The sequence below is a fragment of the Cuculus canorus genome, chromosome 11, assembly GCF_017976375.1.
Source record: "Cuculus canorus isolate bCucCan1 chromosome 11, bCucCan1.pri, whole genome shotgun sequence".
Classification (NCBI taxonomy): Eukaryota; Metazoa; Chordata; class Aves; order Cuculiformes; family Cuculidae; genus Cuculus; species Cuculus canorus.
Window position 1 is genome coordinate 10,650,735 of NC_071411.1, and position 26,511 is coordinate 10,677,245.

The window sequence follows — 26,511 nt, forward strand, 5'->3', positions numbered from 1 at the left end:
CATTCAGTTGATCGTTGGACTTAATCATCTTAGAGGTTTTTTCTAACCTTAATAGTTCTATGGTTATGTGATTCTAAGAAGCAGCCCCTTTTTTATGTATGATAAAATTAGTTATTTTGGGGCCTTAAGAAGACAAAAGAATGCCATTACATTTGGCCATATCCCCAGCTGAAGACCAGAGGCAGCAGTACAGGCTCAGCAGTGTTTCTGTTGAAAATAACAGCCTGGAGTAAGTTTCTTTCCAAACATGTCAGTGAGGCAATAGCAGCTAAAATAATTCATTTTTTTCAGTTATCAGAAACCCAGTTACTTCTGGATACAACTACATATCCATGTGTGCCAATATGTTGTAACGTACAGCTAATTAAATCTAAAGGTTTAGCCAATTTCATTACAAAATGTGAACGGTGGTAATTTTGAACAAGTGGCTGCATCAGCTGAAAGCTCAAGGTTCTGCACTGACATACGAAAACAAAACATACTAATCATGCTTAATACTTAAAATCTTAATTTTAAATAACACCCTGACCTCATTTGCTGAGTTTGGTTAATGAAACTGTCTAAGACCTGAATAATGCATACCTCCTGTTAACCCATCAGCTCACAAGATTTCAGGCTCCAGGGTGTAATAGAGATGTACTATCTGTACCAGCTACTCGTTACAGTCTGTAACAGGAATAGGAAATGAGACTACAAGGGTCAATTTATGTGACAATAATTGAAATGAGAAAGGATATTGATACCAATTTTTATCTACCTTGATGTAATCTTTGAGCCATGATTTTGAGCTCACTTAGACATTGCAAATCAACAGGACTACGTATTGCAAAGGTCTATGTATGTATATATGCATATATATACATATAAAGGCATGTAAACATATTTTTCATATATAATTGCAAATAAGAGTTTTGTGATTATACATTACATGCATACAGGAGCTAGAACTGATAATGCTATCAATAATTGTGCTTTCAGTTATATGAAAATTCACTAAGGTTAAATTTTTTAAGCTGAAATTTTCATTGTTGGAAGAGACCAAATTTCTATTTTTTACATTTTAGATAAATTCTTGAACAAACATTCTTTTAAAAGCATCTAAAAATCCCTAAAACTGCCCTATGGTCATTGTGGTGAAACTCTCTCATCCCTTGCTGTTTGAAGGAAAACCTTCTAAATGACCAGAAATGTGTACTTTTCCCCTCCTTCCACCAGAAACACCCAAAATCCCAGACTTTCAATAAACTGAAATTTGCATATGATCCAGGAAGATTTACCTTTTGCTGTAAAATATTATGTAAACAATATCCATCTGCTCTAAACACGCTCTATTCCAAGGGAAAAAGAAAAAAAATCCCAATGACAAAACCGAAAAACAACAAACAGAAATAAATTTCAACACATCACTTTAGAAAAATACCATCTGTTGGTAGAATATTCCTGAGCATCAGACTTCACCAAATAGTTGCTTGGATTCAACCACCATTATGAATATTTCACCAAAAAGGTCAGGTACATATAAGTCTCTTACGAGCAGGTTACACGTTTAATCACTCTTTTCATTAGCTTGCTATTCATAACATTTATTTCCAAATTCTATAACAGAGATGTTCATAGCATGCAAATAGACTAGTGTGAGCCCAAACAGATTCAGCAGGTGTTGAAGTGTGCAGGGTCTGCATAAATTACACAGAACGATTACAAACTTACTTAATATATTTCTGTTTGTGAGAAAAAAAAGAATCACAGCATGGAATTTGCTTTGAAACTGTCCCTGCCTGCTGTGAGGGTCAGCAATGGCTCCCCATCCTCTGTAGGGTGAAAGATGACCTCAAGCTATTTGCACTCTGTTTGCTCCAAGACAGCAGACTCTGAAGTACAGGAACATTATTTTCCTTAAAGCAAGACTTTTTCTCCCATTTCTCATGTTCCTCTAAAATACTAGCCCAAACCTACAGTGAAGAAAACAACATAATACAGCTATTTCCCCATGGAGGAGGGAGTTATTAATAGGTACACAGTGATTTCCTTCGCACCGTATAGCATGAGCCAGGATTTATAAGGGAGTTAGATCTATGTTAACGTACATGTTTATGGAACCGTATTGATAATTATCAATACTATTAATCTTCTAGGGACTTGTTTAGAACGATTGCAGCAATGTATCACTTATTGCTAGAGGAAATTAATAAAAGCATAAGGAATCGCTAAGCAGCCAGCCTTCCCGACGCTGCATGCAAAAGGCTCTAGTTAACCAGCAGTCATGTTTCAAGCTGTACACTGCTTCAGATGACCAAACAATTTACAATTCTAGGGCACGTCTATAAAACAATACAGATTTTTTTGTTTAATCTCTGCATACGGTATGTTTAGGCATCTTTAATATGTATTTGTTTCTGTTTTCAAACAAATTTATTAGAGAAATGTTTTAATTTTATCTTGAGCTTACAGTTTACCCTGTCTGATGCTTTGGAAGAGAAACACGTTTCAAGTAAGAGCTACTTGAAATCTCTAAAGTGTAATAATGGATCGGATATCATGTTTTCCATCATTGCTCTTTATCAGTCAAGAATATACCTCCTTCAGCCATCCTGAAAATGTGCTGCAGTGTCTGATCAGAACCTGAGTGCCCAGTGGCACCTTTATAATCTGTAACTTTGAGATGGAAGAGTGCACTTGACAAGCTGGAGATGCTGATGCAATTAAAGCAACATGATGCACCCTATGTGGACACTAATAGGCTAGAAGTATAGCATTAATTAGGCAATCAAACCGAAAAAAACCCCACATTATCTTGCTCTAAGAAGATCTCTCTAACCACAAATAAATGGGTCTCCTGTAACCATTTCAGTAGTCACCAAGCCGAGGGTGAAGGTGAAACAGGGCACCAAGTCTGAAAATTGATGACACAAGTTGTGACGGATGGTACAAAATTAACACCACATCTCAGCTGAGTGTTCCACCACACAACAGAGGAGAGATCACTTCCATCATATAAAGACTCCTTCTTGGTATTCAGTCAAGCCCTCTAGTCTATCATGCAGGATCTCAATACTCCAACAGCTCATTTGCAACTGGCTCACAGAAAGCAGCTGGTGTCCATATGAAGGAGCCCAGACAGGTCTCTCCAGTCTGCTCAAAGCTCAGCCTCAGTAGTGCCAACTCGTCCAAACCAGGACTAAGCCACTCAAACCAAAAACTTCAAATGAGCTCAGCCTTTTAATGTCCCCCAAAATCTTGTCAGTATGAAATAGGAAAACAAAGTTACAGGTGGGAGAAAAGGCCAAAAATCTGGGTTGTCAGTCAAATGCGAGTCTGACACTCGCTTCAGCAATACAAGGGATTGAACCAGTATTGAACTTGTCCAAATCCAATAGCAATCTACTTATTGGGCAATACTTACGCATAAAACACATTTTTAACAAACATTAACAACAAAACTAACTTTACTTTTTCTTCAGCATAACTCTTGGGAATTTCTAAATGTTGGTATCATTTTAGAGAAAAATTGGAAGTGGAAGATATGCATGCTGTCTGCCTCTCCATCTGTCTGTACCAACTTCCTTCCTAATAACTTTTGAATGTCCTGGCTAATTTGAAGCACATTTGCTACCAGCAGAGATTTCTGAAGGATGTGTCTTCAGGATTAGTAAAATTCAGTGGATAGTTAGAAGAAAGATCCGCTCAACACTGAGCATGTCTCTCACTCTTCTGGTTCGGCCAGCTAGCCAACCAGTTAGGTAAACATGTAATTCAATGAGACTCATAAAATAGACTGCTGCTTGCATGGCAAATGATACAGGAGTGTGGGAGGCAGTTCAGGCACTGCAGGGAAACTATGGGAAGGATTCACAGGGAACATGATGGAGAGTGCCGCTATGACAGGGGATGCAGAAAACAAATTCTTGGAGAAATATGATTCAGCAATTTCACGGGGCTTGTTTTCTTTATTTTATTTTATTTTGACAGTTCAGGGATACTTGCAGAGGTTTGGATGTGAAAATGTAATAAATGTGGGACCTGCTGAGTTAACTCTATACAGAGAAAGAGAAGCAATAGCACCAGATTTCCCATGAGAACCTGCAGTCCCCCTAGGAGCGATCCATTTCTTCCTCCTTCAGGCACATCAGTTCCTCCAGAGAAGGTACACTTTTGTTTTTGTCAGACACCTCAAAGCATTAGAAACTGCATTCATAGAATCTAGCCCCACATCAGAGGTGGTTAGGCATTTTGCTATTGCCTCCTATTGAGAACCCTTCAAGTGCTTTACAGAGCCTAAAAAAGGCATGCATATCAAGAAGGCATCTCTTCATCTACTGGATCTGTGGTGTATATGGGGTAAAACAGAGCATGGAGGGTTAATTACATTTTTAAAATTCAAGTGAAACATAAGGCACAAAACTAGAAGCCGAGTCTCCTGGCCACTCTGCCTTCACGCTTAACCAACAGTCATCCTCACTGTTTCCTATTGCTTGAACAACACAACCATTAGAGACCTAGTCAGCCATTTGAAAAGCAAAACAGCCAAAAAACAGCTGGTACATGGCACACCTCCTTTTCACCACAGTAGATTTCCTCCTTTCCACCACTAGCACTCTTGGCTTTTGAAACACATTAAGGATAAATGCAGTCAAAATAGTCCTCATTACAATTTAACTGTCTTGTAACACATGAGTTTACCTTTAACACTAGCATGGTAAAATGTTATCCTGTTTTCAGATGCTAATAATACTGTGGTCAACAGTTTTATTGTGTAATTGCATTAGCTGTATCTTTGCTATTCAACAGGCTCTGAGGGTTACGATGCAGGATTTCAATAGGGAAGCAGCTGGCCAAATTTCTCATCCTAAAATTCAGGGCAAAGCATTTCAAATTGCGGGAGGATGCCAACTAGAAATACTGAATACTAAATCTGCATCCCGGGGGATGAAAAGGGGCTGACAGAGCTTGACATAATACTCATAAAAAAAGAGAGAAGCAGGAGGCGATCTTCCATGACCTCTTATGGGAGGTGGGTGGGCATCTTGTAATCACAACTTCACCGCAGAGAGAACAAAGCAACAGTTTTTCATGGAATGCTGGCCAAACCATTTAAAATTAGACATCTGCTCATTTTATACTTGCATAGACATTTGTGAAATACAGCCAAAATTGTTACTAAATCATTGCATTGGGTACTAGGCTAAGCTGTGCTAGGTTGCTTGACATCAAGCAAGCAAAAGAAAGTTTAGTGATTATACTTTGCTCACGTAAAAACTACATTATGCCCCAAGTTTGCTGCAGTGAAAAGACAAAATATTTTCTCAGTTACTGAACCAATTCTGACCTCAGATACAGAAATATAAATCCAGGGTGAGTCAACTGCACTCAGAGGAGACAATTCACATAAAAACTTGCTAAAGGGAGAGCGGATCCTGGCTCCTGTGCTTGTAGGCAGCAGACACCTGCCTTTACTGAACACTTCTGCCAGACAGAAAAAAGCCAAGTTGATACAAAGATGTGAAGAAGCAGTCTCTCAATCCTGAGAGAAGTACAGTTTCAGACTGGTTTTTATAAAAACAGGTTTATAAACTCATGACAGCAAAAAGAAAACAAACAGATAAAGTATATTTTAAGACTTGCACATAATGTTGTCTAAAGACCTCTTCAGTCTATCTACTATTTAAGCAATAGAAACAAGAATGCAAAAAAAAGTTCTTCCGTAATTTTACATTAAAGAATCTGGTGTGGCTATCAAGATTAATAAGCCCTGTGCCCACCACACTTCTGCCTCTCAGTCTAAACTACAGAGAATGGGAAAGTGACATCCACCATTGTAGATCAGACCAATGACAGAGTGAACAGGAGCACTGCTTCTACGAAAATGAAATGGCAGAACATTCTTTCTCTTGTTTGAATGAGGACAATGATAAAGAAGGAAATACTCACCTATGATGGTCTTCAGCACTTATTTACCTACAGCCTTTCAGATCTGGAGTATCCTTATCATTAAGGCCTGCATAATAGCTCAGAACAACTTTTCCCTTCTGTAACTGAGGAAATTCAGGCGCACAGAACTAAATGAGACTGCCCAAGATAACTCGCTTGGAAAACAAAGCATCACTTCAGCATTTTCTAAATTAAAATTAGCACTTCACCAAACAGCCTTTTGTTTCCCCTTTTGTGCTAGTATCAAAGAAATAAGAATTGGGGAAATATATTCCGAAGTGTTATCGCCACAATAATTACAGAAGACAAATTGTAGCCTTTGGTAGCTTTTCCTGTGATGTATTTAGTAGTAGCTATTGTTTTGGTTGATTATCTTAGGGAATCCTTGATTTCTCTAAAATCCACAATTTTCTTTGTTATTGTGAGAAAAAACAAGCAGGGACTATCATAGCAATACTAATGCTATGCGAGAAACTGGGACCCATAAGTGAGTAGAAAGAAAGTTACTGAGAGAACCTCAGCTACTCATATAAACCTATAACTGTGAGGACATGAAAGTGAGGAAAGTGTGCTTTTTATGGAGACGTTTAACACATTAATAGGAATATAAATCAAGCTCCATTAATTTAGCTTTAAATTTTAATGAATCGGGATGTGTAGTTTACGTGAAGAAGGATTTGCTTAATAAAATATTAATTTTTTTGGCTAAAAGAACTCTAAATTGCAAGTCAATATAGTTTTCTTTAAATAAAACAAGAAAAGTTGAAAAAACCCTTAAACAGCTTACAGCACATCAAAATGAACCAAAATTCAAGAAGAAGAAAATACTGTGGTCAGTCTCAAAGACTGGGCTCTTGGTAATCCGCATTACTTACTTCACTTAACAAAAGACGTGAAAACACTAAAAACAAAGCGTCCTGCATTCAGTTACACTCCAAACAATGGTGTTTTTGTCTGTCTAGGTAGCCAGGGCTTGCATCTCAGCTGAAGAGCTGCATAGCTGGAAGAGTAGTTCAGATCTCCCCGCAATTAATGGGTCTCATCCCCCAAAAGTTATGCCAGATCTACAGACAGAGAAGCCACAGTTGCTGTGACCACACACTGCATGCCAGGTAGATCCTGGCCACTTCTGGAGTACGTACCACACTGGACTATGCTCACATAGTCTTCACTTTCACCCTACACCCTATTTTCAAAGGAAATCCAGCAGCGGTAGCAGGGAAGGAGCCATAACATATCAAGAATAGATGATGTTAAGAGAGGAAGCCTCAGGTAGGAACTTTGAGAGAGAAAAAGTCTTTAGTAGCAAGTGGCATTTCACATTGAGAATACCTTGATTTTATTCTGGCTCTGTTGCTGAAGAGTAGTCAAACCAAACTGAAAACACCATTTTTGTGCTTTAATAACAATCTCCAAAGAGTCAAATAACTAGAAGGCTAAACTGGCATCCCTTCTTCAAGAATATGAGGCTCAAGCAACTCGCACAAAGTTAAGCAGGAAGCCTGAACCCAGATCTCCAGAGACCTGTCATGCCATCCTTGTATTGTCAAAGCTGACACAAAAGTCTCCAGCTTTCTCAGCCACCAGTCATGTTTTTTTCATCTGGGAAACATGAAAGTATCTTGGGGGTCTTTGATCGCCTGCTCTTAAATGCTTGTTTTCCTTTAGGCACCATTAGAAAAAGGCCAACTCATTCATATGGATATCTTCACTACATGCTTAAAAGTAACACTGGAAAAGTGAGTCACTCAAAAAACAGTTTCAGCTTTCCTAGAAGTAGAAAAATTGAAGAATGTAAGTAGAAGACCCGAAAAGCATCTGGAAATGAAAGCCAATTGGTTTCAAACTACAATGTGCTACTGCTTCATTTTCCAAGTTGATGACTAGGGACTTTAGAGATACAAAAGTAATAAAATTTGCATGATAATCTAATGTCTCTATTAGTCTTAGGAGCTTTGGTGCTCAGGGTACAGAGAAAAGGTTGCATGCAAGATGATCACATACAAAAAAAAACCCAATGAAACAAACATTATGTAGCTGCAAAGAAGTAGTAAGGAGCCCAATTAATTTTTTTTCAGGAAATAAAAAACCAGTGACTGTAACTGACAAAAAAATTGCAAGCAAAGAATAAAATAGACTCACGTTGAGCTGGAGGTCATCTGTCCACTGGCCGATGAGGCGGTAGCCCGGGGTGCTGGTGTTGGTGGTGTGATACTGGAAGATGTCATAGCGCCCTGGTGCATCACCGTTTTTGTTGAACATCACTGGAGTGCCAGCACTGCCTGGGGGAAGGAAACAAAACAAAATCCAACCAACCAACAAAAGCCAAATCTTTACAGCATCTATTTTATTTAGTTATGGTTGATAGCTTTTAGACTGGCAACCCATTTCAGGCAAAGGTTATCTATCTCCCCTGCCTTCTAAAACAGATACTTCAGTGGTATAATCCTAGCCCTCTTCCAGTTATTAATTATCACCGCCTAAACCTAGTGACTAAAAATAAGAGGAAGCAAAACTAGATAAACCTTATTTCATTCCAGCTTTGCACAAAGCAAGAAATATGAGAAAGCTGCCCTCCAGCCTCCCTCCCATCTCTCTTTCCTCAGGGAGTTCTTTAGTGAAAATCATGCCTGTGAATGGAGGCTCTAAATGATTTTTTTCCCCCCAGAAAATATTCCATCTGCTTCTGAGAGATATTGCTGTCAGAAGTCAGCCCAGGTCTAGTGAATCTTGACTATCATCCAGAAATAGCTTCCTCCTCCACAATATGTCCTTATTCCTGTAATCAGCACACAGTTGGGATGGAAAAGAACAGACTAAGCTATAGGAAGACTGTTTCTTGTGTACTCACTTATTTAGACTCGATGACACTGACACAGGCTGAAAAGTACCTCAGTACTGAACACTCGGGATCAGGATCCTGAATTGACTTTGTCTGCCATATAGTAAGGTGTCTAACAGCACAAGCAACAAGGCAATACCCCCATACGCCTCCCTTTGCTCCTAGTGCAGGGCAAAGCCAGCCGGCAGCCTGGAGGTGCGCCGACAGCTGACCAATAGGACAGATGATTCCTTATCCTCAGGCAAGATCTTACCAGAACATTTATAATTTAATTACCATGGCATTAGATATCAACCCTTCCTTAGACGAGAATTCAAAACAGCACTGCATTTCCTCAGATCTCTAGGTGAAAACTTCAGGGGTGACATTTATTTCAAGACATATTAAAATAGGTTTCAGTAGGATTGAGTAATATTGTGTCAAGATTGAAGATTATGACAATACTCTAGCATATCTATATTCAAAGCTTCCTCCTCTCACGTAACTTTTTTCCCTAAAGCAATGAAAAATCTCTCCTGTTGCAGCATTGAACTTTAAGATTATGGTTTTCTTCATGAATCCCTTTCTTCATTGAATTCCAGTGAGTGAAAAAAGATTTGAAGGAGTGAATTAGCATAGTTTCCATTCTAGCCTTGGTAAATTGTTTCCTGTCTATCCTACAATCCTCTGAGATCAGATACAGATTCTGTTCAAAGGCTGGTACAGAAAATCTTCCACTGAAATCTCCCCTCGCTGGTTCTTTATGAGCACTACGCAGATATTTAATTGTCACTACAGATTAATGTAGCCAGAATACATTTACAGTGAAAACACTTAAAGTGAATAAGAAGAAATGGCTGTAATTCCTCGGCTTCTTCAAAAAATCAGCACAAATGGTAAATGGGATTTAGCTAATCATGACTCTTAAAAGGCCGTATATTATTACTTAAGCTTGGTTTTGCCAGAGCTGGCAAAAGAAAAGTATAATTCAAAGAGTAGGAGCTCAACTGAGGATTCCAAAATGCAACACAGACATTTGTGGATTCCCTATACCCTGACAAAATCCCAGCATGAACACAAAGAATTCTCTGTCTGCACTTCTGGAGGCAGACTTGAGAGGGGATGCCATTGTCACAGCCATGCCAAAGTCAATGGTGCTGAGACAAACTATGCTGTGCCAAAGTCTTCTGTAGGCTGAGGGGTGGCAGCCAAGAGCAAGCCTGTGGTCACCTTCACAGGCCATCAGGAATGTTGCCCAGATCTCTCCTGGCTAAGCCACAGCCACCCCACCACTGCACATGAGGTAAAGACAAATCTTTCCATTCCCCAGTGAGGCACCCAAGGCAGGTTACCCACCTGCCTGCCAACGGTGCTGCTGCATTCTGTGCCCTGCCCAAGGTGCACGCAGTGGACAACAGGGTCAATAAGCAGAAGGCCAAGGTGAAGCATAGGTGCTGTCATGGACTTAAAAGGTCCTAAAGTGAGACTATACTAGAGCTATCACTCAAAATTGCATAGCTTCTGTGTTTTGCAGGAACAAGAAAAGGTTCTGTAGGTTACTGCTAATCATTGCTTTGTGTAGCTGCATGCAGTCAGCTTCTAGACACTGACATTTAAAATAATCCTTAGAAGCAGAGGATGCACTCGGATGCTACAGGACTTCAAACTCCACAGCCACACCGCGTGATACAGTGTTGTCTGCTAGGTCACCTCCAGATGCCTCTAAAGGCACAGTCCCCTGGGACATCAACCTCATCCATGGATATGGGTACTTGACAGTCAGTAGTAAACACCTCTGGCTATTTTCAGGTATATCACCCTTTATGCTTTAAAATTATACAGAAGAAAAAGCTGTGAACAGTTTGGGATCTGCAGGGAAGGTGTATATCTATAAAAAAGTAAAGAACTGTCATAATCTCAGGTCATAAGTCAAGCAGAAGTATGCCATTTCCTCACTTTGAAGTTGGAGTAACTAGACTCCCAACAAAGGATCTGCTTAGTAAGTGCAAACCTTTCTTAACCTTTCTGTGGGCTCTGGCACATGTTTTGGTGCTCTTTTCATGCCACCTGTCTACAGGCACCCTTCAGTCCTGTTTTAAATTGCTGCAGCTTCCAGTGCCCACTTGCAATTCAAATTTCATTGTGCAATTACAAAAACAATAAAAGGTAATGTATAAAGGCCTCATCATAGAGAAGAAACAGTATTTTCAAACACAATCCTATTTGTTACTTGACTTCTTAATCTTCTGATGATTATAGTTGCTTAGGGCTTTTTTTCGTGATTTAGAATTTATTTTCCTTATAGTAAGATTTAGAAAAAAAATTGCTAAGGTCCAGCAAGCACTCCACAAACTATTAGCTCTAGAGTGCAGCTTCTTGCTCATTCAGAGGCTATGACAATTTAAGTCATCTTTGACTCTCAACAAATAAGCTGCCTTCTCACTACACAGCCCCAAAGTACATGACACCTTTTCACCTGCAGGATGCATACAAAAAAAAAGACATGGTCTGACTGAATTTGTATCATTTCAATCTCTTAATCACCACAAGATGAGAAATTAATTAATAGGAGAAAGGCAGGGTGTTAGACAGGTGTAACTAGCTAAGGTGTTTATTATTCAGTCCACATTTACTGCAGTTTGACCTGAAGGGCTTGTACGAACAGAATCTTTAGCTTTTTCGCTGGCAAAAATACAACTACTTCACACTTTTAGATTTTCAGCAACTCACTGCATGAGCATCTAAGGTTTTAGGTTTTCCATATTTTGGGTCTTTTTGTTTTCAAGGTAGCGTGACAGTATCAAAATTCATACTGAGCTCCTGGTATAAATCCAGTCTCCCTTCATTAAAGCACTGCTTAAGCTCTTTGTGCATGAATGCGATTACCTTTGCAAGGAAGAAAAGACTCCAAAACCAGGTACAGACAGGATGAGTTCAGCGGTGACAAGGAGATCCAGTACATGCAAAGAGAATCTCAAGCTCATGGGTTCAGGATGTTTGAAAATGGGCTGCATTTTTATTTTTTTTTTCTGGGATACAATTTGGACAGAGCACTTCTGTCACTCTACTTTCTGTTTTTACTGTGAATGTAGGTAGAAGACTGGGAGAATAGGATGTTAAGCATAGACTAAATATTGCTTTCTAAGTCCTAACCTTCACGAGATGGAGTTGCACAGGAACATCAGTAACTCATGGAAGTACAGGTTATGATCAAGGCTAAAACCAAGACAGCTGACACAAGCAGTGCGCTCTGTCCTCACCCTCCCAGCCACAAAATGATGGCCAAGGAACACATAGGCAGCAGTGCTCATGCCCCAAAGGCTCAGAGGCTTTCTCAACAGAAATGCACCATCTAGACTGGCCAAAGCTTCTTTCATTCTGTCTTCAATTCCCTCATTCCTCTGCATTTTTCAGCCTGGCTTTGTCAGTTTGATGTCAGTTACATGATTGTTATTTATGCTTCACCACGGAGAAGACTGAGTCAATTCACAGCAATTGTGGGAATTTACTGAGAAGAAACTGGCTTCAGAGCATCTTTCCACAGCCCAAGGAATGAGCCCCAGGAGGGTCACAGATGAATACAAAGCCCAGGTGTACAAACACATGTGCTGTTATACACTATGAATACAACATGAAAAGGCTAAGCTCTGTCCCTGGATAATGAACCCTAAAAGGAATTGGTTCTTTTGCCATGAAAAATGCCTAGACCCAGACAGCCAAGAATTAAAAAGGTTTAAAGCTATCTCTGTTTTGCAACCATTCTCCTTCCTACATTAAAAAGCAAACCACTTCTTCAATCCCTGTGCTGTGCTGGATATGAGTTACATGTATACAAGCAAAGAAAAACACCACATGGTCATGCAAATCAATCAAAAACTGCCTTTCAGAAGCAAACACAAATGAAAAAATGAAGGTTGGTGCAAACCAGTTCTTGGAGGTGGACATTAGCTGGACTAATTTTCTCAAATTACCATTTTTATCAGCTCTATTAAAAAGATTAGATGACCGTTCACCATCTTTATATGCAAGAACTGTCTAGAGATGATCCTGTGTAAGCAGCTTTCCAGTACTAAAATGGCCAAAGTACAATCCTATAACTGAATGCTGTAGTTCTACAGGAGCTTTGTCCTTTATAATTAACCTTCCAAAATGAGGAAAGCAGAACTCTGCAGACTTTCTCAGATCATTCATCTCAAAATTTGCTCCTGGCTGTAGTTAACACCACTTACTTCAAGGAAAGAAATTAAAACGTCCTCATATTCACCTTTCTGTTTATAAGATGATTTATACAGGAAGGTAAAATATACTTGGCACAAACGACCAAGCTTGACAATGAAATACCATTTGTGTTCCCACCCTTAAATCTCTCAGGTCTTATTGGCTATGTGTGGGGTTTAAGTTTATTAATAAAAATGTTTATTAGTAGACAGCAGCAGGGAACACCTCCTTGTGCTGCCAAACAAGAACATGAAGCTTGTGCAAACTCCTCTTCCCAGAGAGTGATAACCCTGGCTGCTTCACACATGTCAATGGATATTTATACAGCACTTCCCTAAATCTGTTCTAAATATGGATTTAGAAGTCTAACTTCTGGCTCCTGGTGATATCTCAGCTATCCATCTTATAAAGAGCCAGGGTGGAGCAGTAAGGCTTCCTGGCAAGTAAAGTAGCAAGGTTTATCAAGTTCAACAAGGCCAGGTGCAAGGTCCTGCGTCCTCGGTTGGGGCAATCCCAAGCACAATTACAGGTTGGGTGGAAAATGGATTACGAACTGCCCGGAGGAGAAAGACTTTGAGGTATCGGTTTATCAGAAGCTCAACGTGACCCAGTAATGTGTGCTTGCGTCCCAGAAAGCCAAATGTATCCTGGGCCACATCAAAAGAAGTGCGACCAGCAGGTAAGGGAGGTGATTCTCCTTCTCTACTACACTCTCATAAGACCTCACCTGAAATACTGTGTTCAGCCCCCAAAGTAGGAAGGATTTGGATCTCTTAGAGCGAGTCCAAGGGAGGGCCACGAAGACCAGAGGACTGGAGCACCTTTGCTCTAAGGACAGGTTAAAAGAGTTGGAGTTGCTCAGCTTGGAGAAGAGAAGGCTCTGAGGAGATCTTAGAGCAGCCTTCCAGGGGCCTACAAGAAAGCTGGAGAGAGACTTTTTACAAGAGCATGTAGTGATAGGACAAGAGGTAATGACTTTAAACTGAGAGAGGGTAGATTGAGATTAGATATAAGTAAGAAATTCTTCATGATGAGTGGTGAGGCACTGGAACAGGTTGCCCAGAGAAGTCATGGATGTCTCATGCCTAGAAGTGTTCAACACCAGGTTGGATGGGGCGTTGAGCAATCTAGGCTAGTGGGAGGTGTCCCTGCCATGGCAGGGGGCTTGGAACTGGATGAGCTTTAAGTTCCCTTCCAACCTAAATTGTTCTACGATTCTGAGAAGCAGAAACAACATTAGGTTGCTGCAATGTTACCTGCTGTAAGCAATCTCCTCTGGTGCCTTTGGGCTGGTTGCAGGTGAACGTTTGCTAGTGCAACTAATAAAATAACAGCAAAACATATAGAGGCAAGGAAATTTTGCTGATGTTCATACAGTGCAAAGAACAGAAAAGTACACAAAAGCCCGTTGTACTGATGAAACAGAGGGCTTTTTACATCTATCACTGCCAGTCATGGGAAGTATAGATAGGTAAATTTTAAGCAGACAAGGAGATAAAATTCTCAGGATGTTTCATCTCTTCTGAAGTCTTACTGGAGGAATGAAGGTTGGAGTAACCTATCTGTCTAAGCCACGCAGTTCTGGCTCTGCAAGTGGATCTGAACCTTTGGTTGTCCTCTCCTCTTGAGCGTGAAGCTAAGCTGGGTTCATGGTACCAGAATTTCATTTAGTTAGTTTTCGCCAAGAAACAATACAAAGAGGAAAAATTATGTATTAGGCTAACAGACTTCCAGGGTTTAAATAGGCATATTTAGTCAGAGACAAGATCAGGCTTTTACCCAGCTATTTCTCCCATAGGAAATCAGTCTTCTGGAAGATATCCTAAAATAGCAGAAGTGATTTCTGTCTTTGGACGTTAGTAGCCTATTTGCCTTGGCTAAAACATGATGTTTTCAAATAGATACTAAATAAACATGGTCTTTTGCCACAAACTCTAATAAAACAATAAAAAAAGTCTTGATCTGCACTGGATAAAAAATAAAGTGAAATTAAATAGAAAAAAAAGCCACAGGGGTAAATACACTGCTGAAAAGGCAGTCTCAGCTCACCGTTGAAGTTAACGCTGCGTATGTACTTGAGCAGCTTTTTGCCTCCTGCACGCTCCATCTCAGGACAGACCCCTGGGTAGTCGGCACAGAGGTCCTTATTCATGTGGTGCAGCGCATGAGCCATGGCGTACACAGCATCGATCACAAACTGGACCTTCCCCTCCTGCTCATAGTGGGAGTCCTTGCCAATTCTCTCTTGTCCTACATGTTAAAAACAAAGACACACATATACACACACAGAAGAACAGTAAGGAACAGTATTTTCCTGGTACTAAATACAAATGAATCCTCTCGGAGCACATGTAAAAGACCGTATGTTTTAGTCAATACAATAAAACATTTTGAGGTATGTTTTTACTAATTAAAACAAAACCAAATATTCTTTCTTGATAGTAGAATTATCAACACTTCTTTTTGCAACTTATTCTACCATAATCCAGATATCATAACTACAAAATTGAAACTCTTACCTACAGGGACTATCTTTGAGAGAGAAAACACCAGACTCTGTATACTCTCAGAGTGTGTCTTTGAAAGAAGAAAGCATTTAAAATAAAGCACAGCTGGTATTTTAAAGTCTGGTGTTTTGTACTGCCGCAAATCCCAGTCTCTTATTGAAAGAAAAGAGCCAGATTGAGGGAAGAAAGAATCACTTAGAGATGGAACCAAAGGGGCACTCCAGAGAACTGAGTGAACATACCTGCAACTATCATCACCTCAGGAAGCTCAGTATTAACTATGCATCCCCCTTCTCCTCAACCTGCAGAGACTTAAATATCCTTCAGAATCCACTGATTGCTTTTAAAATGTTTTAGCAGGTGACAACTTAAGAAATCCAAATGCTTAATGTCTTCCCAACATCAAAGGGGGGAAAGCAGTGCTTTGAAAGTCATTCCTTGATTGCTGCAGCACCCAGCATTCTAGAAACTATAAACCCTGTCCCTCAGAGAAGATCTCATCCAGCAGGCCAAAGCGTAAGAGAAGTCTGAGGGAAGGGAAGCATTTTGCAGTTGGAAAATCAGAACATGAAAATTAAACTACAAAGAGCCAAAAGAACTCAAACAAAAAAAGTTGAATCTAAATATATTGAGTGGTAGGGTCACGCCTTAAGCATTCTCTCCCTCTCAGACACGAGATGGATACATAACCTGGTAATGTGACAGTAAAACCAGGCAATAGGGTGGCCTTCTTGCTTTTATGGTTGCATGAACAGATAACTGAGTGCTTCTGCAATTAAGCAGCAAACCAGATAGTATTTTCAGTGCTTGAAGCAAGCCACAGCAGGTTGAGAATCAGGAATCTTTGATTTTATTTTTTTTCCTCCTCCAGAAATTGTCCACTAACTTCTTGTTTTCCCTTGTCCATGTAACACCTGAATGATTCAATCTGTCCAGCTGCAAAATGTGTGATTATACTTCCCAATCTCACCAGGGTTTCATGAAATGTAATTACTGCTTGTGAAGTGTTCCGAGCTGCATCAATGAAAGCAGCAGAAGTGCAATCTATTATTTTCCGAGGGTGGCAACACCACATCCTACTTGTTCCACCTGCAGCATCACAATTCTTTCTAATTCCACATCAGCCTTGACCACCTTCCTGCATTACCTGCAGGTCTCTATAATGCCAGGAGGTCCCAAAAAAACAGCCCTCAGAGTAATCTCTTGCAAATATTTGAGAGATGTTCAATCAATTCTTATTTGAAGGATATAAGCAGGGGAAAATGTCTTTGTTAACATACTTAATTTAAAGTAGGGATGAGTGAATTTAACTTAGCTGATTCATACCAATAAGGAAAGGAAATCAGGTCATTAATAACTGAGAACTGATGATTGTAACAGAGGCAAGAAGGCTATTTTCCCATTGCTGCTCAGCTGAAATGTTTGTATCTCTCCCTCCTGCCCTAATGAATGGCGGCTTCACTGTCACCAGACCCTGTTCTCCAAAGCCACCCTGAGCCACCTCCCTTGACAGCAGCACTGGGTTTGCAGAAAGCCAACATCAGGCAGCAACCCAGCTTTTCTCCAACGTGACTCCCCTTTGGAGCAGTCTCTTGATTCAATTATCAGGCTGAATCATTTTGTAGCTTGCCTGTGAGTAAAGTTTTTCAGTTTTGTTTTCAGTCCATGAGAAGAAGACAGAGTCTAAAACATTCTTTTTTTTTTCTTTTTCTTCTATGAGTGGAGAGACAGAAGAACAGAATTACAAATAAGCACAGAGATCACCACCTTTTTGCAGAAATTCTGCAAGCACAAAGAACAAATAAATATGTCCACAAAAGTGACTTGTTTGAAGATAAGAGAATTTATAATCACCCTGTGTGAACTTTTTAATTTCCTAAATTTTCCCTCCTTCTTTGGTTTCCTCTGTCATTACCAAACTGCACCACTGATGTCCGATCCACTCAATTTATATATTATGTTTGAGAGACCCTCTACCAAGGTACCTCAAATTTAAGTCTCAGCTGCACTGGAAACATTTAATTCCTGTGAATAATTCAGCAGGCTAAGAGAGCTTCCAGACTGTGAAGATACATTTATTGTCCTTTTCATTATTTCACTCCCCTCTCATTGATTACAGAACTTTTTACATTTCCAGGCCTTGACAAGGAAAATGCTTTTAAATGGTTTCAACTCAGCTACATAACCAAATTAGCAATGTAACCGAAACGCATGCCAAGAGAAGTGAATCTGGGATTGAAAAGCTGCACACAAATAATACTGATTAGGCATGTCGAGTTCCAGAAGCACGATTGGTCAAAAGCACAGCAGAAAGAAAACCTGGGAAGATATCTGTGAAAGGAACCTGAGCAAAATCCACTTTGAAAAACCACAAGAGCAATGTTAACACTGTCCAAATAAGAAAATAACAAGGATTTGAAAAACTTAATAGAATTTCCAGTAACATAAATGCTTTCCTGTACTGAAAACAGTCATTTAGTTGAGTATTAAACATCAAGAATTTGTGTATAATAAATCCAGACGTGGAGTCAAATGTATCTGCCCACTCAAAAAACATGTGTGAATTTATACAATTAGAACAAGACCATGCTATCTTTCATATAAACACAGTTTGAGTTACTTTTTAAAAAGACTTTATTGCAATTAGAAGTTTAGCCCAAATTTGAACCAGGAAGAACATGCAAAACAATGTTCATCTTTTATATATGTCAAATAGTCTTCAGACTTCAACACTAAACAAAATTTTAATGCATCCAAACTAATGGGCTTAGATGAACAGTGTTGGCTCTTGTTTACATCAAACTACCATCACAGTATCCCAGTGAGCAGTAAATCAGTCCCAAAGTCCATTTTCAGACAGGGATAAACCTAAATGATGGGCACAATTTTAATTCTAACTTCAACATTATTCTTGCAATTATTTCACCCTTAGCAGAAGCCAAGCAGAATGTTTCGCCACATCCTGCAAGAATAGCTCACGTATTGGGCACATAGAAACTTAATTATTAATTACTCTTGGAAAAGAAGGAAATCCACAGAAGTCACTGGCTTCTTACGCATAAGAGCAGCAACATGGGTGCTGGTTTTCCTCCTGGCAAAAGGGAAGCCTTGAACCCTCAGCCCAGACCTGTCAGGACGTGGTGGGGATCTGAGGTGTGAAACTTGGTACAAGTGAAAGAATCAACGTATGAATTCAAGTTCTGGGTGCAGCAAAAAACTATGCAACCCTCCAGGCTGTCAGGAGACAATGTAAACAAAACTCCCATTTGCACCGTGATGTGCGAATCTTCTGTTCTTCTTATATATCTCTGCTCTTTAAAGGTTGTTTGCTTTCTTTTTTAACTTGTTGATCTTCAGGAGCCACACAATAACATTATTTCCTTCACCAATAACGTAGTGACACCCAAGACACACGCATACAAAGTTGTTTCAAGACAATGCACTTTTGTTTCATGGATTTGAAATAGAGTACCTTGGAGTGTCACGAGAAGAATGAAACACAAAAGCAATTTATTGACATGAGCATTTTTTGCTTCCAAAAAACCTATTTGAAGGTGATGACAAATAATTTAACCTCACTTTCTACTCTAGTCTCAAGTGCTCATCATCATGGTTCCTAAGAGACTGAGCAGCTAGATCTCTTGCTTCAGGCAAATCTTCACAAGAGAAAAGTACTGCAACAAGACAGGAAAAAAAGCCCCCAAACCCAGAGCAGTGAGATTACAGAAAGAACGAAGTTCTCTTGTACAATCTCCTTCAGGTGACACAAAAATGAAATGCAAGTTTAAAAACTCCTGGTCACTCTTTTTGCACCTCCATAAAGGTGATGCTTAACACCTCCTCATATGGAAGAGGAGCTGACAACACTTGATTTTGACATTACATTTTCTCAGCATCTTCCCTTCAACTGATTTTCTGGACTCATCATTGATCATCACATAATGTAGGAGATATCTTATGATGTATAAGTAGTGTTGCAAGGACAATTTGTATGGCATGAGATTCATACAGACAGACATTAAAATCCCACTTCATTGGTGCTCACACTAGATGAATTCAGACATTAGTTCAGTTTCTGAAGGATTAAGCACAATTTTCAATGGAACTTACAGAACAGTACTGCTGAGAACCTGGTGATAGTCATCATGAACAAGAGTTTTAATTTAACGATTGCAGAATTCTCAGAATATCAAACAAGCAGCTATTATTCGTACAAGTTAGAATTCAGCAGCTGTTTTAAGCACTGACAGAAAAATATATACTCTTCATTCATCTCCAGCAGATTTAGCATCATCAGAACCCTGGTGCCTGTAAGTGAAGAGATATCCATGACGTAACAGCTGCAATTATTAGTCTATAACTGTGTAAGTGCCCATATATGCTATTTCATAACGACACTGAAGTTTCCTCCAGCAACACAGCGCAAAGAGTTCAGCCTGTGCAGCTGCAACGGCTGCGCTCATGGCTCTCCAGACACACGCACAACAGCACAAAACAAACGGATCCATCTTTAATGGACAAGTACATGCGTCCAGGGCTCTCCAAAATAAGATCAGAGCTATTACTCTTTTGTTCACTCATGGTATAGAAGCTACTGTACACACAGGAGATGTAAAATCTGAAGGCTTCTCCAAATAAGCTCCTTATATGAAAGCAGCCGAGTACTAAAGCTTGAGAAAAACCAACAATATGCTAAAGTAAACACTGTAATTTAAATAAACAGAGTATGACAATCAGGCTCCTTTGCAATATAATCCATGTATTGTCATTTTACAAAGAAATACAATATCCAATAACACAGCTATGTAGTTACAGTCCTCTATTCAGCCCATCCTAATTCAGAAGATCTCATTATAGACAAAAGCCTTTATCTCAAGACCATCAATCCAATCCCCGTGGATTTTCTTGGAGAAAGCAGATGAACTTCTGAGTTTCTACTGCCAACCACATAAGACCATCCTTCTGTGCTAGGATAAAATTTCAGCCTAACCATCACCTCCTCCAGGCTCCAGCAAGCTGGCAGTCAGGGCAGCAACACAGCCCAGGATGGGCAGAGCACCCACCTCCCTGATGCTGGTGGTATGCCATTTCTACCTTTTTTCTAATGGCTAAGGAAACTTCTCCCTAATCTTCTCTGCAGTGTTCAGCATCAGCATAGTTCTACAGACTCATGGAGAGAGGTAACCTCACATTGCACAACAAATTTGAAAATCAGATGATTGTTCCACGCCAATGACAAGCAGGGAAGCCTCTTTTAACTATCAAGTCTTTTTTTTTTTTTAAGGTAGGATACACTTGACCCACAGTCAGACATCTGCAACAACAGCTATATAAAGACAAGCAGAGATACAGCTGAACTTAATGACTCCAAGTAACACCACCAAAAACCACAGAAAGCAAACGTAGCCAGATTTAGATATGCCTAATCAGCTAACACTCTAATCGAATTTTGGAAACCAGGCTCTCGAAGTACCTTAAAATGTATTCATCTAGGACAACAACAAAAGTCCTATACTGTTACCGGTCTTCACTCACAAGTATTAAAGTAAAACCCCAAAGGAGCACAATGCAGAATAAGGTTCTAATGAAAATTTGTTATTCCAATACAAGAAATAACGATATTGTGGAATACTACTAGTACTACTAATAATTCAGCAGCTTACAGAAAGGCTTGATGCAATGAGTTTTGTGAAGCTACATCCACTTTCCTCTGTCAGACAATGATTTTTTTTTCCCTCACTTACTCTGATTTAACACACCATAACAGTTTCTGTTCTCTGGTGTGTATGTGTATCTAAAAGAACAGACTTTAGATTATATTAGAGAACTGAATTAATTTTCTAAGCAAGATGTTTTCTGTGAATTCAGCATTCCTATTAAAACATATACAGTAGGTCTCACTTATATTCCAGTGCTGAAGCTCTACAGTCATAAAAAAAATCAACACCAGCCCAGTCAACAGTGATGTAAATCAGAGACACTTTACAGCTTTATATTGCTTGGGTACAAATGAGGAAAGCTTCCTGTAGCAATAATTGCCAATGAAGCCACTGATCAAGCAAATGCACAGAATAAGCACTTTCTAAAGATTTGAAGGCCTAAACAGGACCTATCTTATATTTGAGCACCTGGATAAAAATGTTGGCAAATAGATGAATATGTATGTAAATAGAAAGACAACAGTCCTTTGAAACATAGGGCTTTGTTGGCAAATCACCATGGCAATCTAGAAACATAAGCAATTCTAAGAAATGTATTTTTGAAAGGTAATAGAGTTTAGAAATCAATAAAACTAGTTTACTTTAAGAATAAACTCTCCAAAGGTTGGTTTAATGTTGGTTGAACCAATCACTGCAGAGTTCTTTTAGGAATTTCAGCTATATATATTTTGAAGTACCATGACACTGAATGAGATTAACTTTTTTTGAAATGGAAGCATAGAGGGCATTAAGCTATAACGCATACTTGGACAATTTGATATTACTTGGAAAACATTTTATTTAGAAAGAGGTACACATAGTCAGTCAACTTGAAAGCTAATGCAACATGGTTCATTTGCTCCTAAACTTGTGCACATTGTATTTTTCAGGAAAAAATGTTCCCTTCTCCTTCTCATGGATGTTAGCATCGGTATGTTTAGTCAGTCTGAAGATTGTTGAAGTATTTACAAAATAAGATGCAATGCAATCTAGTAAAAGAACAGAAAACTGAAATCCTAGATTGCAAATATAGGTCAAGCATTGGTTAACCACGCAACCTCACGTAAGTCTTGGTGTCTCTGAGGTACATCAGTAGCTGTACTGGCCCAGAGAAGCTAGAGCAGTCACCCAAAGATGAGCTGGACTTGGTAAAAAGCAGCTTATTGGAGAGCATGTTGTTTCACTCACGAGATGGATCTCTGATTACACACCCACCCCCACCAGTTGGGAGGGAGCCTATGACCAATATCACAGACAACTTGAAAGAAAGATAAAAAGCAAATAGAAGTTGTCAATGGAAACAAGTTACAAAAATACTGATCAGCAAGCAAACATTATGTAGGTCTCCTGAGAAAGAGGGAAGGAAGAGGCAGGCTATACCAGCAAAGCAGGAAAACAGCCACCAAACCACTTATTTTACCTGCATCAGAGCACAGGGCACAATTGAGAATATAAATTTCACATCCTGCTCTGTCCTTTCACCTTACTTGTAGCTTGAGGGGCAAGCAGAAGAAGATAAATTTTAGTCTTTACCCTTTCTGCACTGAACTACTACATACTTCACACACACACATATTAACACACATTTCATACCTCAGAGCCTGGAGGAGAAAATCCACAGAACAATCTCCATAACAAGAGCTAACCAAAAACTTTTCCACTCATGCCTATGTCATCAATCACATAGCACAAAATCCTGGACAAAAATCCACCCTGAGTCACTGGCACGTAAATCCTGCTGTGTCCAGAGCAGCAGAGAAAGGGCATCTGAGCTGAATATTTGACCTAAAGTAAATTATTTTACTGTTTGTACACTGGCTTCATGACAGCCAGCCTCATGTTAAATATTTTGGTATGTCACTACCTTGACTAATCACTTCTCACAGTTAGACTACAATTTAGAACTACTGCTTAGGCAGCACTTCTTATAGACGATGACAGTGGGCATTAACAAAAGGACTTGGTCAGTTAGAAAAATCTAATAACATTGGCCAAGATTTGTGGAAAAAAAAAGATTGCCAAAAATCAAAACCCACAACCAAAAAAACCAACAAAAGAACCTGCTGCTTTTTAAACAAAAACTTGCTTTGTTATAGAAAGAAAAGAACCAACACAGTAGGAAGGACAACAACAACGCCTGGACTTGCATGGTCATAGCTGCTCAACAAGAGAGCTTGAAAGTCTGTCAACTTATTTTTGCATTATGCACAGAGATAATAAAGTTGTCCCAGCTTTATGAAGCACAGTTGCTGGGGAAAAAAAAGAAATCATCTTGAAGCACAGAAAGTTGACTGATAACTAAACAGGGCTGACTGCACTGCTGCGCCCTTGTGTGGCTTTGGAAAGACTTTTCAAGATACACTCATGTTGAGCACACCCACAGGAGAGAAGGTTTTTCAAGCTGCAGATTCTTGGACAAAAGAAAAGTTTACTGTGGATGGTTTGGACCCTCCTAAACCTGCTTTTTTCTGAGGAAATCTTGATATTTGCAGTAGGATCCAGATACAGTGATATCAACAAGCGTTATCATGAATAGGAAGACGAAGCTGAGAAGAGCTGGGAGCAGCCGATGGTGCAGCCCTGCTACTGTGCTGCCTTCAAACACACGGTGGTTTTTCAAAGGGGTTTTGGTTTTGCCCCTGCATCATTTGTATAAAGCTGCCATCCCAAACCTTGAGCAGTGCTGGAGATGGAGCACGCGTGGCACTCACAGCCCTCAAGACCATCAGTGGGAATCAGTCTAAACTTAGTCTCTCTTTCTGACATGATTTACATGGCACTGTGAACATTTAAAGTCTTCTGACACCCTCACGTCCGATAGATATTCATCCCAAGGAATACCATAAAGCTGTTCTCGTAAAAAGTAAATCACAAACTATGGCTCCTGGCATTTCTTTAAAAAATTGCTTTAGATACTGGCCTTTAAGTTGCTTGAAACATCTCAGACAATTTATATTTTCCTGAGATAAGAAATTTTGATAGCATTTTGAAAATTCTTTTTCTTTTCATAGTAAATTGCACTTTGCTAATCATTAATACACTAGACCACTTGTAGTCAAGTTATAAATAATATTCTGACATCCTCAGGCTCTGCTATTTGCTGCATATTTTGTTTCTCATTGTTTTTCTTTCCCTAACATATGGCTTCACAGTACAACCCATCTTGACTGCTGGTGGAAAAAAAAGGCAGGATATTGCTAATATCTTCACGATAATAATAGACAATAAATAATAAATAATTAAATAATAATAATGAAATTAAAAAATCCCAGCTACTGCTATAATTTTAAACCAAACCCATAAATAATTAAATAGTATGCCAAAATTACCTGGGGTGTCTTCCTTTACCCCTCCTTTTCCACTTTCATGCAACTGAAACTGTGCAGTGACAAATTTGGGACTACACATCAAATCCTGGATATCCAAACTTGGGCTTCCAGCTTTTTGGCTACACGATATATTTCTCAGAATCATAATTTGTTTTGAGACAATCAAGATAAAGCGTAGCTCTCAGCACCCTGTATTGCATTTTCCCCTTCAAAGGGTAAATCCCTTCAGACAAAAAGCAGCTGCAAGAAACTGAACAAAAGTTTGGCACACACAGCATGACTTTATTAACCTAGATGTTTCTATTTTACACGCATCCCTTTGCTACTTTAACCTTCTCCCTTATTAAATGGAAATCTGAGCTTTTGTTCCCTCCCTGAGCAACAGTTAGGCCAGGGCTAAGAGATGCACCAGAACGGATGGATGAAGGAGTTCACTGCCTGTGTACTGCGGCATGTGAATTTGCTCACAACAAGGCTGCAGGAGATGCTCCTCTGGATACTATGCACTGGGAGGATTCAGAGTCCTAAGACTGTTCCTGCCTTTGCACTGCCTGGGTGGGTGAATCTGGGTTCCTTTGAGGCATTTCTCCTTGTTCTAATTTAAATTCTAAACACAACTGTCCTTCTTTCACAAACCCTTTTGCTGGATTTCTGTCACTTCATCTTCCAGGGAGTTTTCTCCCAGCATTTCTTTAGAGCAAGTCATTGTCTGAACCATCATCTAGGCTGTACCTTCAGACTAATTGCATTCGCAGGTAATTAGAAAAGCTCTTCGAGTGATCTACATTCCGATAAATGACATCCAAGGTGACATCATCTTTATATCATTTTATTAAGCCTCCTTGAGTGTAAAGCTATTGCAATTAAAAGCTATGTATAATAAGTGAAAACAGTCAAGAGTTGCAATTTCCTTTTCGGGTACTGTTACCCACTAAGGAGGCAGGTTATTAAAAATGCAGATGTTCTTGGTATAGCAGATGCCTCTTTCTGCTGCAGGTGAGCACGGGTGCCTCTGATAGAGCAGGAAATATTCCGTACTCGCAGGTGGAGATGTTACTGTTGGCACTGTGAGCACCCGCAGGGCTACTGCACTGATGGCCGTTGTTAGCAGAGGAACCCGCAGGCACTGAGGCTGCCTGCATCAACGTGTACGGTGTAATATTATTAAATATATGTGATTTCAATTATTGCTTTGAAACCCATGAACAACCTGGTTCATGACAATATATAGACAAAACGATTGTCTTATCATCTGTTAATTCCAACTCCCTAAATCTCATGGCACAGGAAATAAGAAATACATTCAGTTCAGGTCATAATCAAAACCCCGACCCCACATAACTCAGTGTAGGCAAAGCAGTCAGCACGGTATCCTTTGCAGAATCAGAGTTATGAACAACAGTACTTTCCTCTTCTGCAAAGACAGTCACAAGTCAATCACTAGAAACAGCATTATCAATTACAGAATGTGCTATATTTAATCTTACCAAGAAATAAGGTGGTATGGGTTAAATATTTTCATTTTCTCATTCTATACTTTATCCATCCCACTCAGGGAAATTTGTTCCTGCTTAAATAAATGTAAATTACATTAATGTAGAAATTCTGCATATAGAAATGTTTCAGAAAGTTGTGATATGAGAAGGTAAGTCACCCATGGGGTACTTTCTTGGATAAGCTATTCTTGATCTCACGCTGTGGCTGCGAGCACTGAGCTGCTCCCTGCTACGTGTAAGCCTCTCAATTTGGAGTACAAGCCTCTCACACCTCACACCAGTCCTCGGGAGCACTATTGCTGTCAGAAACCGATGGCCTGTAGCCTAGTACCTTGCTGCATTACAAATTGCCAATCAAATTTTAAAATAATGATTATGATCATTCATAATATTATTACATCAGCGGGACATTAAGACTCTCATACTAGCAATATAATTCAAAGCTAATGCTTTTTCTGATGCACAATTTACTTCAGTTTGCAGAAGAGGGAAGGAAGATGTCAGGGCATGTCA

General features: G+C 39.5%; 1 protein-coding gene across 3 annotated transcripts in view; it reads right to left on the bottom strand.

Moving 5' to 3' along the window:
• Nucleotides 1–26,511, bottom strand: part of GRM7 (glutamate metabotropic receptor 7) — a 303,115-nt gene that overhangs the window by 90,845 nt on the left and 185,759 nt on the right. For all 3 annotated transcript variants that reach the window (XM_054076665.1, XM_009565813.2, XM_054076664.1), the window contains exons 6-7: nt 15,017–15,217; nt 8,071–8,210 (exon numbers count right to left, since the gene is read on the bottom strand). In XM_054076665.1, coding sequence (XP_053932640.1) covers nt 8,071–8,210; nt 15,017–15,217 — 341 coding nt within the window. The remainder of the gene's footprint in view (nt 1–8,070; nt 8,211–15,016; nt 15,218–26,511) is intronic.